At 60.2% G+C, this 17,531-nt stretch overlaps 1 protein-coding gene across 4 annotated transcripts in view; it reads left to right on the top strand.

Moving 5' to 3' along the window:
* The window catches only part of LOC148640131 (zinc finger and BTB domain-containing protein 7B-like), a 33,730-nt gene that overhangs the window by 12,535 nt on the left and 3,664 nt on the right, over positions 1 to 17,531 (top strand). For 2 of the 4 annotated variants that reach the window (XM_088620992.1, XM_088620993.1), the window contains one exon: positions 15,002 to 16,209. In XM_088620992.1, the coding sequence (XP_088477118.1) occupies positions 15,008 to 16,209 (1,202 nt within the window). In that variant the 5' untranslated portion in view covers positions 15,002 to 15,007. Of the gene's footprint in view, positions 1 to 11,173; positions 11,793 to 12,493; positions 12,873 to 15,001; positions 16,210 to 17,531 lie in introns of those variants that run through there. The other 2 variants (XM_088620994.1, XM_088620991.1) reach the window with 2 other exon arrangements.

Here is a 17,531-nt window from a genome sequence, read left to right as displayed (position 1 = left end):
GGGGGGGAGGTGAGGGTGTTATCGCTCTTGTTGTCGCGCTGCTCGGCTCGATGACAAACATAGGAAAAATGCGGCCCGGCGGGGTCGGAGCGCCGAGCCGGAGCAGGAATCGGCGTTTTTCCGCCCCAGCGGGGTGGGGGGGTTGCGGTGAGGATCGGGGTGATGTCACGTCCTGTAACGGCTCCTCTCCTCTCCCTGTGATCTCTGATCTCTTGATCTCTGATCTGTGTGCGGCGAGAGGCAGGGAGACGGGCGTCACGGCAACCTCTTTCCACCCGCGGCGGCCCTGACGTCTCTTGGCTCGCCCTCAAAGGTTAAGGGGTGACATTTAAGAACTCTGCACCCCACCCCCCCCCCCCCTCAACCTCGGGTCTCCCTGTTCCAGACTCGCGCACTCGCGTGGAGGAGCAGTCTGTAGAATTCTCCGCCGGTCCGTAGACGTCCGATCTCTCGTGCGGAATGGAGCGGACGAAGCACAGAAATGCATCTTTTAATTCTGCTTCCCTCCTACTTGGTGTTGCTCTTACCTGGCTTGAAATCTCAGCCCCCTGATGTTGCTTCTGTATTAAGCCCTGGAGCGGACAGCGCACTGCTATGCACTGGCCGTATCTCAGGTGATCCCCCGCCTTGTTTTTGGCTGAGCTGGACTGGACTGGGCTAGGCTGAGTTGAGCTAAGTGCTTCCAAAGCATGCAGGTGTAGAACAGGACTTAATGCATTTTTATACAAAAATGTGTATTCTATATTCTGGTCGCTTGCAGATTAGAATGGCATATGTTTAGCAATAATATTATTTATGGTACCTGAAAGTTTCAGGTTGTTGCACAAAGCTAAGGTATGCGTATACGTGATCTGACAACTGGAATCAATTTCCTGTCATTAAACTCTGTTTATTTTTAACCCAACTAAGTTGGGTTGGGCTGGGATGAGCTGAACTGGGCTAGGCTGGACGGGGGCTGGGCTAGGCTGAATTCAGCTGAGCTGAGCCAGGCTGGGCTGAGCCGAGCCAGGCTAGACTGAACTTGGCTGAGCTGGACTGGTCTGAGCTGAGCCAGGCTGGGCTGAACTGGGCTGAATTGAGCGGAGGCAGGCTGGGCAGCGTTCATCTTGTCGGTGATGTGAGCTATTTGTCTATGGTGTCTGTGATGGAGAGTGAGTTGGCGCTATGGTGCGGGTTGTAGCTTCTCAGTGCCGTTCGGTCTCCCGGAGTGCTGCGGGGACAGAGCGGCGGTGTTCAGGCCAGCGGCCTGGCTGTGTTTGTGCCCCCGGGCCGTGTGGGCCCCCGTCAGGGCAGCGGCGGCTCTGCTGGTGTCTGCGGTGAGGATTTGTTTTTCAAATACCTGATGTCATTGTGGTCGGCCAGGAGGGAGGCTGGCGCAGGCTGGTGGGGGCGGGGGGAGTCTCGGCTTCTTGCTTTTGTCGCTCGGTTCGGCGGCCGGCGGCTCTGACTGTGCGTCTGTCCACCAGACCGCGGGGGGGGGGGTCGGGGGGTCGTCTCCGTCTCTCACTATAATCGCGTTCGGTGGCCAAGCAGGCAAGCGGCCCTGACCACACATCCATCTAACAGGCCGCAGGAAGTGGGGGGGCTCGTGCTCCCAGACGGGGGGCCGAAACAAGATGGCCTCTTGTGTTTCAGAGGCGACCCGGTGACAGACGCCATCTCGGACAGAGGCGCGGAGCCCAGAAACCCTACAGGCCCAGTCGGGCCCAGCCCGGGGGAAGGCTAAAGATCCTCAGGGCGGCTCTCGGGTTCGATGAACGCTAGGTGTATTTTCCACTTTCAGAATCTTCATTTGGTTTTGTGTGTGGAGTCTTTTCTTCAAAAGGCTGCGCTCAGACTAGAACAGCGATGATTCAGCGGTTCTGGGAATCACTCACACAGCTTTGCATAGACAGAAATTGAGTGTGTCTGCGAGGACAGAGGGTTTCTGGAAGCTGATAAAGTTTAACTGTTGATTTCTCCTGTCGGCACGGTTATTTCCCGTGTTCCTGTGGAAGAGATCGTTCATACGTCCTGCTCTGCTAGATCACCTCTTCCTGACTAATTATATATTTACTGTAAGCCTGCCACAGCACCCATTGGAAACAACATCTGTTTGTCAGCGTGGAACTATTTACCACGGACAAAGTTATTAAACAGCACACAGTCTGCCGAGTCTTGGGAGGTGGGCTTCTGGCTCGCTGGGCTGTCTGGAGCTTTGGAAGGTGGAAGCCATGAGTCATGTTTTGTCAAGTAATGATTAAAACTTTGTCGAGCCCCACAGAGTCCCTGTGTCTCACCCCTGACACAAAGGAGGGCTCCAGGCGCACAGACACTCTGATCTCTCAGTCAGTGACAAGAGGAGCCCGCGATCATAAACCACTCCATTAGCAAAAGTGACTCCGTGTGAAACAGTACGTTGTCTCTTCGGGTTTACCTTTTCTGTCTCTAATTATTTCATGAACCTGCTGAATACTGGGACTCAGCTGTGTCTCCTGTCCAGTCAGGTGTGTGGCAGTGTTAATTCTGGGTGAGAGGAGAGGGACAGCAGTGTCTCCAGTCCAGTCAGGTGTGTGGCAGTGTTAATTCTGGGTGAGAGGAGAGGGACAGCAGTGTCTCCTGTCCAGTCAGGTGTGTGGCAGTGTTAATTCTGGGTGAGAGGAGAGGGACAGCAGTGTCTCCAGTCCAGTCAGGTATGTGTCAGTGTGTGAATTCAGGGGCAGTGTGAGAGGAGAGGGACAGCAGTGTCTCTAGCAGTGTCTCCAGTCCAGTCAGGTGTGTGTCAGTGTGTGAATTCACACTGATAGTGAGAGAAGAGGGCACCTCTTTATACAAAGGGTGGTGGGAGTGTGGAGCAGGCCGCCTAGCCAAGCTATTAAAGCTGATGCCTTGGCTTCTTTCCAGATCCATCCTGTCAGGTGTCCCTCAGGCCAGCCCCTCCTCCGTGTTCCTCTCCAGAGTTTTCCCAAGGAGCCCGTACAAGTTAATGTGGGCGAATCCAGCAGAGAGAGGCCCGACCAGGACTTTGCCCTTAAACAGAATTTTCAGAAATGATCTTTTTTCTCTCCTGGGAGTCCAGAAAAAGAGGCGCAGTTCGGTCACTGGAGCCGGATCTCCGGCCTCAGCCCAAACCAGGCCCGCTCCCTCTCTCTGCCCGCCGGCAAACGGCTGCCGATTTTCCCAAACTCCTCTGAGCTCAGAATGGGGCGGCTGCTCCCCTGGCCTACGCACTGTCACTGGTGACGCGCCCGGCCTGCCGCCGGTGAGAAATCACCGCGTGAATTTCCAGGCACGGCTTCGCAGAAGCGATCCCGGCTCCGGCGCCGGCCGGCACCGAGGGAGGTGGTGGTGGTGGGGGGGGGGGGAGGGCGACGAGGAAGTCGGCGCTGTCGGTTTGCCCGTGGGCGGTTCCGTTCCGCAGCGCTACCTGTTCTCGTGCGAGCAGAGGAAGTCTCCTCCGCAGCGGGTTCGCAAAAAAACCCGCCAGCGAGGCAGAGAACGCACGGAGCTCGGGACGCGCTTTTCCGCTGAGTCAGGACGGCTCCGAGCGTGTGGCGGTCCGGAGGCCCGTGTGGCGAGTCCTGGGCTCCCCTCCAGGCTCGGCCCGGTCGGCACTGCGAGATCAACTCGCTCCCCCGAGTCCGAGAGAGACGTCTAGACCACCCCCCCTCCCTCTCCCAGCCCCCGATCAGAACCCCCCCCCCCGAGCAGGACTGGACCTGGAGCCCCGCACACGCGCAAATCTAGGACTCTTTCCAGATCCTGGACTTCCTGGGCCCAGATCCGGACAGGCCAGTCCAGACTTCCTGGGTCCAAACCCAAACCTGGATCTGTACTGTTCTGTGCTTCAGACTGCTTGCAGTTCCTGGGCTCTTTCCAGACCCTGGCCTTCCTGGGCCAGGACTGGGTCAGATCCCTCAAACCACTTCCACCCCGTGGACTCCTGACGTACCGGCCTTCCTGGGCCAGAACCCGGGTCAGTCCTTGGAGCCGCCGGGCTGCAGGGCGTGTGATGATGTGATGATGATGATGAAGCCTGTGCACTTTAAAACTCCCTCTCTGGCTGCATCACCATTACTGGAGAACAGACAGCGACAGCGTGTTTTATTTTTTGTAGTTTTTGTGAACTTGTTCTGTTTCGGAGTTTTGATTTTGATTTGAGGTTAGCGTAGGAAAAATCCCAAGAAATATTCATGTTCCACCTTCTGTTCCTCCTAAGGCCTTTAATAAAGCTGGCGGTTCTGCAGAATTCCCGTTGGAAGACCAAAGGTGCTTGTCAGGGGCTGTACTGTGATCTCACTGGGCTTTACTGCTCTGTACTGTGCTTTTACCCTAATCTCACTGGGCTTTACTGCACTGGACTGTGCTTTTACCCTGATCTCACTGGGCTTCACTGCACCGGACAGTGCTTTTACCCTGATCTCACTGGGCTTCACTGCTCTGTACTGTGCTTTTACCCTGATCTCACTGGCCTTTACTGCACTGGACTGTGCCTTTACCCTCCTCTCACTGTGCTTCACTGCACTGTACTGTACTTCCACCCTGACCTCACCAGGCCTTCCTGTACTGTACATCTGTACTTTTCTGTACTGTGCCTCTTGCCGTGGAATCTGACGGAGTAAACCAGGAGCTGCAGGCATGCCTCCTGGGTATTTACCCTGACGTCCTCTCTGACGAGGCAAGAGAGCCGGGTTTTTACCCTGTGGCCATTCCCTGGGTCAGATGAGTGGGCTGGGTTTTTCCCCCAGCGCCGTGCAAGCGAACTGATTCTCAGTCCCTCGGCAGCTTCCTGGAGACCGGCAGACCAGCAGTCGACTCGGCACGGACTTGAGAGGAAGGGGGGGGGGAGCTGAGGGTGGCGAGATTCTCTTTCTGTTCCGTCAGCCTCTTCATCTGATCGCAGCCAGAAAGAGATAACGCCCCGGTTTCCTGCCCTTGTCAGCGGTGATGTTACCCCGGGCTCTGTGTGCAGGAGGCCAAGCTGGGGGTGACATCGCAGCCTCTGATGTTCCGAACGGTGTCCAAGCACATGGCCTCCTCTGGGGATCTGGCCTGCCTGTAGAGTGAACTGCAGAGTTTCAGGGTGGGCAGGTATATCCCCCTCGTACTTTGCCTGAAAATCATTACCCTTGTTCTTTGGCTGGAGATTATACCCTAGGCGTATAGAAAAGAGGGAGATCGAATGCTGTGATGCTGTGTTGAGGAGCGATGCAGTGTGGCCTGTGCACTCTGTCCTCATGCAGTGCTGAGGAGCGATGCAGTGTGGCCTGTGCACTCTGTCCTCGTGTAGTGCTGAGGAGCGATGCATTGTGGCCTGTGCACTCTGTCCTCGTGTAGTGCTGAGGAGCGATGCAGTGTGGCCTGTGCACTCTGTCCTCGTGCAGTGCTGAGGAGCGATGCAGTGTGGCCTGTGCACTCTGTCCTTGTGTAGTGCTGAGGAGCGATGCAGTGTGGCCTGTGCACTCTGTCCTTGTGTAGTGCTGAGGAGCGATGCAGTGTGGCCTGTGCACTCTGTCCTCGTGCAGTGCTGAGGAGCGATGCAGTGTGGCCTGTGCACTCTGTCCTCGTGTAGTGCTGAGGAGCGATGCAGTGTGGCCTGTGCACTCTGTCCTCGTGCAGTGCTGAGGAGCGATGCAGTGTGGCCTGTGCACTCTGTTGTCGTGCAGTGCTGAGGAGCGATGCAGTGTGGCCTGTGCACTCTGTCCTCGTGTAGTGCTGAGGAGCGATGCAGTGTGGCCTGTGCACTCTGTCCTCGTGCAGTGCTGAGGAGCGATGCAGTGTGGCCTGTGCACTCTGTTGTCGTGCAGCGCTGAGGAGCGATGCAGTGTTGAGGAATGTTGATGCACGGCTGAGCAGCGATGCGGGGCTGAGGAACGATGCAGTGCTGAAGTGTGTTTGTTTAGAATGTAGGGCAGCTCCCTAAGCTCCCCTTTGAGGGAGGGGGGGGGTACTTCCTCTCCTGACCTGCCTTCTTGTCACACAGGAGGTCAGGAGGCAGAGACCTCTGAGAAACCTCTGAGACAGCAACAGTGCTGAAATAACAAAGAGCTTTCGACTCCTACAGCCTGCTTCTTCATGTGTGACTTCCTCTCTGTACCGAGAGAGAGTGGGCTGTGGTGTTATACGAGCATTGGGGTTTCATCGCTGGGAGAGGACCGAGTGCACGTCTCTCTGAAGGTACAGTTCCTGTTGGGGGAAGGTCAGGGTAAGAGATCAAGTGCCCCTCAGTGTCCAGCGCTGACCCCCAGTGTACTGCTAACCACCGCTGGCCGCGCCGAGATTTCTGATGATGACTTTCAAATCCCCCAAGAAACAGAGGTAAACTCCCTCACGCCTCCAAGAGCGCTCACTCTCACACACGAGCAGTCTGCCACAGCGCCATCGGGAGTGCAGGGTCACTTACTCTCCAGTCTCGTTTCCACCCACGCCCAGCCTCGGCTTGGCCTGCCTGCATCCGTCTCTGGGTCCGCTTGGATCTCCTTGATCGTGCATGCTCCTCTGGTGCCCCTTAGGAGGGGGACAGGACCCCGAAAATCTCTCTCTCTCTCTCCCCCTTTTTCTCACTTGCCCAAGATTTGAAAATACCGTCCATCCATTTTCTAACCGGTTCAGAATCTCGGGGTCCCGGCAAGCAACAGGCGCAAGGCAGGACACACCCTGGATGGGACGCCAGTCCATCACGGGACAGAGCCAGACACGCAATCACACCAGCGCCAGTTATTCCGTAAAGCAGTAGACCTACCAGCATGCCTTCGAGCTGTGGGGGGAAACCGGGGCATCCGGAGAACATCCATGCGAACACTGGGAGAACATGCAAACTCCACACAGACAGCACTCCCGGAACTGAACCCTGGGCTCCGCTATGAGGCAGCAGCGCTAACCACTGTGCCAGCATGCTGCCCATTCTAAAATACCAGTTGCCACTGTCTTGATGGCAGGTGTTTGTGGCCAGCTCATTTCTCTCGGTCGCCGGCGCGATCAGTGGGTGCGATTTTGATTATTTCAAGGCGAGGTGATATTACTCATTTATTCTAGAAGGAGATTGGTAGCTGGAAGATCTTCACTTTTGAAATTGCAGTGCTAAAGCAGATTCTAACACACGCAGCTTATTCAGTCAGGCTGGTGATCGGGAGCCTGGGCCGTACAGGTGTGACCAAAGGGGACTCCGGCTTTGCCCCGGCTGCTCGTTCAGAGGGGGTTTCGGGGTCCCCTGCGTGAGGACACTGTTCCCCAGCACTGTGAGCTGCAGCTGTTCTGCGTGCAGGAAAGCGCTGGTCGGGGAGAGAGGTGGTTTGTGCAGAGCTGCGTGCTGTCTTATCGCTGTGGGAGATCAGCCCCGGGTCTCTGCAGGCAGTGGGAGTTTACCAGCAGGGCGCGGACTGCTCCTCCTAGCCGAGTCTGTGGCTGCCGGTCCCTCCAGAACCGGGGACCGGTGTCCACAGGGGCGAGACCGTGTGAAGGGGCTCGGACCGGATTTCTGAATCTCGGATCCGTTTTGAAATGCGATTGCGCGTCTGTGTGTATGTCTGTACGGTACACAGCAAACCTGTGTGTGTTTCATCATTGAAGCCAGAGAAATGTCAGTCCAGGAGGGGAGATGGAATTGGAAATTGAGAATTTTGGGGGGGTTTCAAATCGCAAACCTTTGAGATGAAAACGTGTACAGTAGCATCTCTTTCTGAACCACGTTTCACAAGCCATCCAGTCTTGAGCTTTGTTTCCTGAAAGCTGCAGAGCTCAGCCTGACCTCTTTCACACTTGAGTGCTGATTTCTTTTCTGCTTTAAGCTGGGGGAGTCACAGACTTCAGTGCCAAGTCACCAGTACAGTCAGCCTCGAACCCAGCTGAGCAGGGCTCGGATCCGAGGGGCTCAGATCGTGGGGTGTGTACTGTAGGAGCAGGGGACCCCGAGATCGTAGAGTGTGTACCGTAGGAGCAGAGAAGTCACAGAATTCAGTGGCGTGTAACCACTGAATCAAGCTGAGCAGGGCTCTGATCTGAGGGGTGACAGAGGATCCAGACTCAGATTGTGAGGTCTGTACTGTAGGAGCAGGGGATCCCCAAGATTGTAGAGTGTGTACTGTAGGAGAGGGGTGCCCCATGATTGTCGAGTGTGTGCTGTATGTACTGTAGGAGCTGGGTACCCCAAGATGGCAGAGTGTAATTGCAGGCCATGTGCGAAGGGAGAAGAGGGAGGCAGACAAGGGGTGGAGCGCTGTGATCACACACACTCACACACACACACTCACACACACACACGCGCACTCTTATCTCCCCACTTCCTCCGGCAGGCTCTCGGGCTCCCAGGCAGGCGTGCGTGGTGTGCAGCGCGCAGCGCTCGTGACCTCACCAGGCCTGTCCTTCCCCGAGACCTCGGCCCCCTGCTGCTCTTGGGGGGCTGGGTACCCACCTGCGACTGAGAGAGAGGATGTGCAGGTGTACCGAGTGGCCGAGACACCACTAGTTTTGGGGAGACAGAGGGGATTCAGAGCAGGGGGTTTTGACAGCTGTTGTAGGTTTATAGTGTGTTTATAGACGGATAGTGCGATTGTGTGATTGTCGATGGAGATGGATGTGCCAGGAGTAAAGATCCAGGTGAAAGGTAGTTGGGAGCTCGGGAGCCCTTCCTCTGCCTGCTCTGTTCCGGACAGGAGCACCGGGCAACTCGGGGAGCAGGTGAGAGGCGAGGGGGTGGCCGCTGTGTCCCGTGGGGAGAGGGGGTGGACGCTGTGTCCCGTGGGGAGAGGGGGTGGACGCTGTGTCCCGTGGGGAGAGGGGGTGGACGCTGTGTCCCGTGCGGAGAGGAGGTGGACGCTGTGTCCCGTGCGGAGAGGGGGTGGACGCTGTGTCCCGCGGGGGGAAGGGGTGGACGCTGTGTCCCGCGCGGAGAGGGGCTGGACGCTGTGTCCCGCGCGGAGAGGGGCTGGACGCTGTGTCCCGCGCGGAGAGGGGCTGGACGCTGTGTCCCGCGCGGAGAGGGGCTGGACGCTGTGTCCCGCGGGGAGAGGGGGTGGACGCTGTGTCCCGTGCGGAGAGGGGGTGGACGCTGTGTCCTGTGGGGACCAGGCATGTGAATGAGGGGTTGGAGTGGAGACGATTTGCTTGCCTAAGCAGTGAGGGTGACCCCAAGCCCGGGGAGCCCAGAAGCAGTCCCCTCCCCCCTGGGGGATTCCCGGCCTCTTCTGGGGAAAGAGTCCTCCTCTCCCACACAGCCCCCTGAAACCAGACCCGATCCGCACGCCCTGCAGCCACTCGCATGACGAGAATCTGAGCAGCCAGCGTCCCGGGAGCAGACTCGCGCGCACGCACAGGGGTATCCTCGCTGGACAGCTGGTCACCCTCCTGCACAGTCTGGGGGAACTGCGTGGCAGTGGGAAGGATTCCACAGAGCGCGCACTGTCCTTCTGTATGGTGTCCTGTGCTGGAATGGAAGCCGGGAGTGGATCGGACTGCTGTGTACTAGAAGTCTGACAACACTGTAAAACCTGGAGTGGATCAGACTGCTGTGCCCTGGGAATGTGACAACACCGTAAAAACCAGGAGTGGAATCAAGACTGCTGTGCACTGGGAATCTGACAACACCGTAAAAACCAGGAGTGGATCAGACTGCTGTGCCCTAGGAATGTGACAACACCGTAAAAACCAGGAGTGGAATCAAGACTGCTGTGCACTGGGAATCTGACAACACCGTAAAAACCAGGAGTGGATCAGACTGCTGTGCCCTAGGAATGTGACAACACCGTAAAAACCAGGAGTGGATCAGACTGCTGTGCACTGGGAGGCTGGGTGCCCGACCTGTTTCAACCCCTGACGCTCACAGCAGCGGTGAAAGAAGAAGTTCCAGAGCGAGCTGGTCAGCGCGGGTCTAATCCGAGCCCCGGAGCAGGGAGGAGGGCGGTGGGCAGAACCGGAAGGGCAGGATCCGGGAGGACTGGGTGCTCCAGGGTTGCCAGGTCCTCTCTGGCCGCCAGGTGCGCGCCCCGACTCCGCCGTCTTCGCTGGAACTGAAACTCGGCGCGTCAGCAGGGAGGGTGCTGAGGCAGCAGCCGGGGACAGAAACTTCGCCCACCTCCTTTCAGACAAAACAACTGCGAGAGAGAGAGAGAGAGACGAGCTCAGCAGCGTCTGGACAGAAAACAGCACCGTGCTATCGGAGCGATCGCTTCCTCTGTGCGACAGCCTGGTAACTATCGTCTCCGCCAAAATCTGCGAGCCCCAGTCGGGGCGCTGTAGACATGCAGGGGGAAGGAGAGCAGCAGGGGACGTGAGCGCACTCCGCCGTCCCGCTCGAGACCCTTCCACCAAACGACGCCGTCGTTTTCCCACCCTACCAAACCCTGCGCAGACGGGGGCACCCGAAAGCGTGCCGCTCGCTGATCCTGTCGTTTCAGGGGGACGGATGGGTTAGGACACAGGGACTTGGTTGTCCGTGGTCGAGGGCGTGCCGGTGCCTTTGGTTTCACAAAAAACAAAACACACCAACAGCCCTAAATAATTCTCGCGCTCGCTGTGCCACCCACGTGCCATTGAAAAGCTTCCTTTGCTCTGTTCCTGGAGGAGGGTTCGCGAACGTCGTGACAGCTGTGGAGTTGCACACCGGGCTCTGACCCTGTAGGGCCTGCGGCTCTCACTCTCGTCCGTCTGGGGGGGGTTTGGGGTCAGAACCCGAGACTGCGCGAGGACGGGCACAGCGACCGCAGGACAGCAGGACAGCAGGACAGCAGGACAGCAGGCAAGCGTTCAGAGGAGGGCCGCGGATGTCTAAGGCCGTGCAGCCCTGAAGGAAAGGTTTTCAATGTTAAGAAAATGTTTTGATTTTTTTTTTAAATGAGATATCGTAAATCAAACATATATTTGACTCACAGCCATGCAGCAGTTTCGGGGACACAGGATTTTGGGAACTAAAAGCAACAGGACGATGGATCAGGGGGACCCGCGGACGAGCGCAGGGCTGGGGGAAACTCCGTTTCCTTCAGCACATCTGGGCAAAGGCCTCAGCATTGACAGGCTGGGTCAGAGGGCGGGTTCTGGTTCTGGTGGCTCCCCAGCCTCTGCAGGAAGAGCCCCCTCAGGTCCTGCATCGTGCTTGGGCTCGGCTCAGGGGCAGGTGTCAGGCGGACAGGCGGACACCCCTCAGCGTGGCTGGAGGGGAGGGGAGGGGGGGTTAGAGACAGGCCTGAGGGCTGCCGGTGGTGGTGGTGGTGGTGGTGCTGGGGGTGTTGGCCAACCAGATTCTCTGAAGACTGTTTCCCAGACACCGTGTGCGTGTGAGCGAGAGAAAGAGAGAGAGAGTGCACCATCACCATGTTTCTGAAAGATGAGAATCGACTGAAACCCCCAGCCTACACACTTCTAAATACAGAAGCTCAGCCAGAAACCAAGGAGGCCTTAACATTTCGCTCCAGAGTGCGTGCGCGTGCAGGAAGACAAGGCAGGGCGCAGAGCACGCCAGGGTGGCGGTTCTCTCTGAGCTTCGCCGTTTCCAGTCAGCGCTCTCTCTGGGCGCGTGGGCGGCGGGAGCCATCGAGCCCAACGGATCTGCGACTCCTCCGATCCGCCACCTTTCCGGGCAGAAGACCAGGGCCTCGGAATTCCAGCCCCGGGGAGGGGCGCTCCGGAGAGCCGTCGGGGACATCGCGATCGCCCGCTCAGAAGCGCGCCTGCGGCCGAGCCCTCTGGAGAGGAGACGAGCCCGCTTCCTTGGCGTCTTCTCGAGCGTCTGTTTGAAGCAAGCCGCAGAGCGCGCCGCCACCCCAGCAGCTCCGGGCCAGACCCGCACGCCCGCCTTCGGTCTGATACTCGCGCTCGACATTGTAAATATCCAGTTCCTCCCTCCGTCGCCATGGGCTTTTCCTCGGGCTAAACCGTTCGGACAAAACCCGGACACCGAAAACGGTCGGCGTCCTTACTGCTCTCCTGCCAGACCTGAACACCTCTTGAGCCCGTCGGGAAACTCGAACGCTTGTGATGGGAGCTCCAGATCTCGGCAGCTCCAGATCGCGTCAGGCTCTCGAACCCCTTGGCGTGCCTCCTCAGAGACGGTTAAAGAACCCCGGTGCGCTGGCGTGCCGGCGGAGAAGACTCAGCTCCTTCCTGTCGGGCCCTGAGCTTCACTCTTTTCATTTCGCCGCAGCTCCTGTCTCGTCTTTCCCCGATGGGAGCTGGAGGAGCCATTTCTTAAAAAAAAAAAGAACCATTTCAGCAGAAATGAAAATGTGCTGCCCTGCCGGTCCGGGGTCCCTTGCAGACCCTGTACTGCTGTCGGGGGCCCGGTCCGGCCCGGTTCAGCCCGCCCTGCCGTGTCGGTTCAGTGGAGCTGCAGGACCTGTAGCGTCACGGCCCGCCGGGCCCGAATTCTGTTTCTCATGGCTCAGAGCTGGATCGTAGAACCAGGCCGGTTCTGCAGAAGGCTCACAGCGGGCCTGGGCCTGTGTTAGACAGTGGGTTGGGTTCGAGGCTCGTCTGGGGTACTGCAGTGCACGGGGGGGGGGGAGAGAACGTGGGCGAACCGGGGAGCTTGGGAAATTGGCGAGGGGGGTAGGGGGGGACCTGTCGTCTTCGTCAGGTTGAACCACTTTTTTTTTTCTTAAAAACAGGAAGAGACGGTGAGAGAGAAAGACAGCAGAGAGAGAAAGAGAGAGAGAGGGAGAGAGAGCGAGCGAGCGAACGCACGCACAGAGTCAAGAGAGCGAGAGAGAGTGGAGGAGAGGAAGAGGTCGAAGGACAAAGAGCTGTCCCGGGGCTCGGTCGCGGCGGCGGATGAGCTGTCAGAGGAGGGAAGAAAGTAGAGATCCGCGGCGGGGTGTCGGGTTCGAATGGCCGAGGGTGTCGCGATACGGACAGGCTCAGAGGGTCACCGGGCTTCACCCCAGACCTGGCTGAGAGTGGCCAAGGTAGGGTGGAACTGGGTGGGCCGGGCCTGGCCGGGCCTGGGGGACAGAGGCGGGGTCGTGACGCTGTGTGTGTGTGTGTGTGTGTGTGTGTGTGTGTGTGTGTGTGTGTGTGTGTGTGTGTGAGAGGCTGGGGGAGCAGAGCAGTTAAACCACACTCTGGAGTACCGTCTCAGTGCCCTACACGGGCTGAGGGTTCAAGGGTTCAACAGCGGGCCGTTGGGCTTCAGCGAGTTCTTTCATCTCCCTGGCCAGGAAACCTTCCCACGATCCTTCAGTCCGCTGCCCGCTGCCCGCCTGCGTCGCTCGGCAGCCCGTCACTGACCCGCTGCCTCTGCTGGGCCTCGCCGGATCGTTCCCCCCATCTGGGGAACGTGGCTGGCACCCTGTTTCCTCTTCATCTTCCGATCCCCTCCGGACCCAGAACGTCGGCTCCCTGTGCCTTCGTACGCCCGCGCGGTTTTCCTGCTGGAAAGGACTGCGCCTCCGCGGTCTCTTTCTTTCCTCTCCTATTTTGGCTCCTTTGAGGGGCGTCGAAGCGACCGGAGAAAAAGGTTCTGCCCTCTCCAGGGCGCGGGGACGGCGCTCGCTGGCTCCTGAGGTTGGGGTTGCGGTTTGATCGCTTCAGAGGGCCGCTGGGACAGAAGGGACAGGATGGGGATACGGTCGGGCAGCAGGGTGGGGATACAGTTAGCAAGACAAGGACACAGTCGGGGAGCGGGACAGGTAGGAAGACATCGATGTGGACACAGACAGCAGTTTAGTGCAATTGTTGAGCGGTGTGTGCTGCTGTACGGTTATTTAGCAGTGTGCGGTGCTGTATGGTTGTTGAAGGCTGTGCAGTGCTGTACGGTTCAGTGCAGTTCTTAACTGCCTCTCTAACCAGTCTGTAGGTGTGTGTGTGAGGGAGCTCCTGGCCTGTCACTGAGCCGGTTCGTCAGGTCTGAAGAATGTGCTGATTGTCATGCAGTCCCCCAGGGTGATAGTGGGGAATTGTGGGACAGGCAGGTGGTCAGGAGTGACTAGGCGAGGTGTTCTCAGGTCTGCTGGGCTGAGCAGGCAGAGACAAACGTACCGCAGCCTCAGGGGGACACGCCACACTGCCAGTGCCCCTGGCTTGTTGCCTTACCGTGTGGGAGTTTGCAGTCAAAACATTTTTCCTCCTCTTCCATCCAGTTTGAGATGGATCTGACTGCTGTGCTTTGGGAGTCTGGTGTCTTTCCTGGAAAGTCTGGTGGGGGGCGCGTGCCAGCCCCCCCAGGAATATCCAACCGGCAGATGGAGCAACTGGGCCTGCCTCGCGCTCCGGTTTTTTTTTGTTTTTTTTTCGGAAACGAGCCGCAGCTCCGAGGTCTCGGCTCATGGCGTCTTTGGAAACGCCGTCCGTGACACACCGGCCCGACTTTCCGGTCTCGTCTTCAGCCTCCGCGCGGCGGAGTCGCGCCGTCCCGCCTCTTGCTCTCCAGGAAGGCCGACGCGTTTCTCTGCGAGAGCCGAGCGGAGAGAAAGGAAGGTCGATGAGCTCAGCAGTTGGCCGTTATCTGCTGGAGAGGGAGAGAGATCTCCCGGCCGCCGCGCCGCGGAGTCGCAGCCGGCCCGCGAGAGGCGTCCGCGCGGGGCTAACCGCCAGAGCCTCGGCAGATGCTGCCGATAAGGGCGTGTGATGAAATGGAAAAAGAGAAAAGAACGAGCTGAGACAATGGCAAAAAACCACGACCAAAAAAAGACAAACGCGTTCTCTTTCGTGGCTGTCGGGAGAGCGAGGCGCGGAGGCCCAGGTGAGGGGGCGCCTCCCTCTCTCCGCTCGAGAAAAGCCGGGAGCGTCGGGCCCACGCGCCCCCCGGTTCTGCGCCCCTGGCCGGAGTCCTGGTCCCGCGGGTGACCCTGTCCCGGCCCCGAGTGTGTGATGACGGCAGGCAGCTTGTTCTCCCACGGGCCGGGCTGGGTGGGCACGTAGCTCAGGCGTTCGCTAGCCACACTGGGGTCTCGGGCAAGAACCAGGCGTGAGGCGTCTTAGATTAGAGCATCGTGGGAAGAGTCGTGCCGCCGGGGCTCGATTCGCCCCCCCCGCCACCACCACGGCACCTAACGTCTGCCCTCTGTCCCCCCCCCCCCCGGCTGTCGGGATGCAGGTTGCCATGGGGACAGCGGAGGACGGCCTGATCGGGATCCCCTTCCCGGACCACAGCAGTGACATCCTGTGCTGCCTGAACGAGCAGAGGCGCTCCGGCCTGCTGTGCGACGTCACCATCAAGACACAGGGCCTGGAGTACCGCACGCACCGCGCCGTGCTGGCCGCCGTCAGCCAGTACTTCCGCAAGCTCTTCACGGGCGGCGGCGGCGGGGGCCCGGCGGCCGACCCCGGCGGGGGCCCCGGGGTGGGGGCGGGGTGCAGCGTGTGCCAGCTGGACTGCGTGCACCCCGAGGCGCTGGCCGCCCTGCTGGAGTTCGCCTACACCGCCACGCTGACCATCCGCAGCTCGGGCATGCGGGAGGTGCTGAGGGCCGCCCGGCTGCTGGAGATCCAGTGCGTGACGGACGCCTGCCTGGACATCCTGCGGAGCAGCGGGCGGGAGGAGGAGGAGGAGGAGGAGGAGGAAGGGGGGGTGGAGGAGGAGATGGAGGAGGAAGAGGAGCTGCTGCAGCTGCAGCAGCAGCAGCAGCAGGAGGAAGAGGAGGAGGAGGAAGAGGAGGACGTGGACGGAGAGGACCAGGAGGAAGAGGAGGAGAGGGAGGCGCGGCCGGAGCTGGGCCGCCGGGGGGCGGGGCGGTACCTGCTCCATCCGCGGGAGCCCCCCCTCTCGCTGCTGGCGTGCAACGGCGCCCCGTCCCCCCCCGCCCTGCACGAGCCGGGGCCCGTTTCCATGGTGATCCGCAGCGCAGGGCGCGACAGCCCGCGCCGGCCCCGCAAGAGGGCCCGGAGGCCCCCGCTGCAGCCCCGGCCCCCCCCTGCCCTCCCCGACCTGCCGCTGGACTACCGGCTGCGCGCGGCCGAGGAGCCCCTCGAGATGGGCTGGAGGGGGGCGAACGGCACCCCGCCCTGGGCCAGCAGGGGGCACTACGTCCCGTGCCCGCCAGAGGACCGCCTGTCGGAGGAGGAAGGGGCGGAGGGGGAGGCCGCGGCCCCCCGAGCCGGAGTCCTGGTGCTGGAGCCCTCCCCGTCGGCCAGCCCGCCCCTCTCGGAGAAGCCCGGCGGGCGGAAGAGGAAGTCGCAGACGCCGCAGCAGTGCCCCGTGTGCCAGAAGATCATCCACGGCGCCGGCAAGCTGCCGCGGCACATGAGGACCCACACCGGGGAGAAGCCCTTCCAGTGCAGCACCTGCGGAGTGCGCTTCACACGGTAACACACTCCCTTCCCACACTGTCCCGCAAAACAGTTCACATCCCCACAGGCGAGGGGGCTCGCAGGTGATGGGGCTGACGGGTGAGGGAGTTGACTGGCGAGGCGATGGGAGCTGACAGGCGAGGGAGTTGGGAGCTGATGGGCGAGGGAGCTGACAGGTGAGGGGAGCTGACGGGTGAGGGAGTTGACTGGCGAGGCGATGGGAGCTGATGGGCGAGGGAGCTGACAGGTGAAGGAGCTGACAGGCCAGGGGACTGACAGGTGATGGAGCTGACGGGCCAGGGGACTGACAGGTGAAGGAGCTGACGGATGACGGGCCAGGGGGCTGACAGGTGAAGGAGCTGATGGGCCAGGGGGCTGACAGGTGAAGGAGCTGACGGGCCAGGGGGCTGACAGGTGAAGGAGCTGACGGGCCAGGGGGCTGACAGGTGATGGAGCTGACGGATGACGGGCCAGGGGACTGACAGGTGATGGAGCTGACGGGCCAGGGGGCTGACAGGTGAAGGAGCTGACGGGCCAGGGGACTGACAGGTGATGGAGCTGACGGATGACAGGCCAGGGGACTGACAGGTGAAGGAGCTGACGGATGACGGGCCAGGGGACTGACAGGTGAAGGAGCTGACGGATGACAGGCCAGGGGGCTGACCGGTGAAGGAACTGACGGATGACGGGCCGGGGGACTGACAGGTGAAGGAGCTGACGGATGACGGGCCAGGGGTGCTGACAGGTGAAGGAGCTGACGGATGACGGGCCAGGGGGCTGACAGGTGAAGGAGCTGACGGGCCAGGGGGCTGACAGGTGAAGGAGCTGACGGATGACGGGCCAGGGGGCTGACAGGTGATGGAGCTGACGGGCCAGGGGGCTGACAGGTGATGGAGCTGACGGGCCAGGGGGCTGACAGGTGAAGGAGCTTACGGATGACAGGCCAGGGGACTGACAGGTGATGGAGCTGACGGGCCAGGGGACTGACAGGTGAAGGAGCTGACGGGCCAGGGGGCTGACAGGTGAAGGAGCGGATGGATGACAGGCCAGGGGACTGACAGGTGAAGGAGCTGACGGGCCAGGGGGCTGACAGGTGAAGGAGCTGACGGGCCAGGGGACTGACAGGTGATGGAGCTGACGGGCCAGGGGACTGACAGGTGAAGGAGCTGACGGGCCAGGGGACTGACAGGTGATGGAGCTGACGGGCCAGGGGGCTGACAGGTGAAGGAGCTTACGGATGACAGGCCAGGGGACTGACAGGTGAAGGAGCTGACGGATGACGGGCCGGGGGACTGACAGGTGAAGGAGCTGACGGATGACGGGCCGGGGGGGCTGAC

Source organism: Lepisosteus platostomus, chromosome 26, assembly GCF_059453375.1.
Source record: "Lepisosteus platostomus isolate fLepPlt1 chromosome 26, fLepPlt1.hap1, whole genome shotgun sequence".
NCBI lineage: Eukaryota > Metazoa > Chordata > Actinopteri > Semionotiformes > Lepisosteidae > Lepisosteus > Lepisosteus platostomus.
This window is presented reverse-complemented; position numbering and strand designations above follow the sequence as displayed.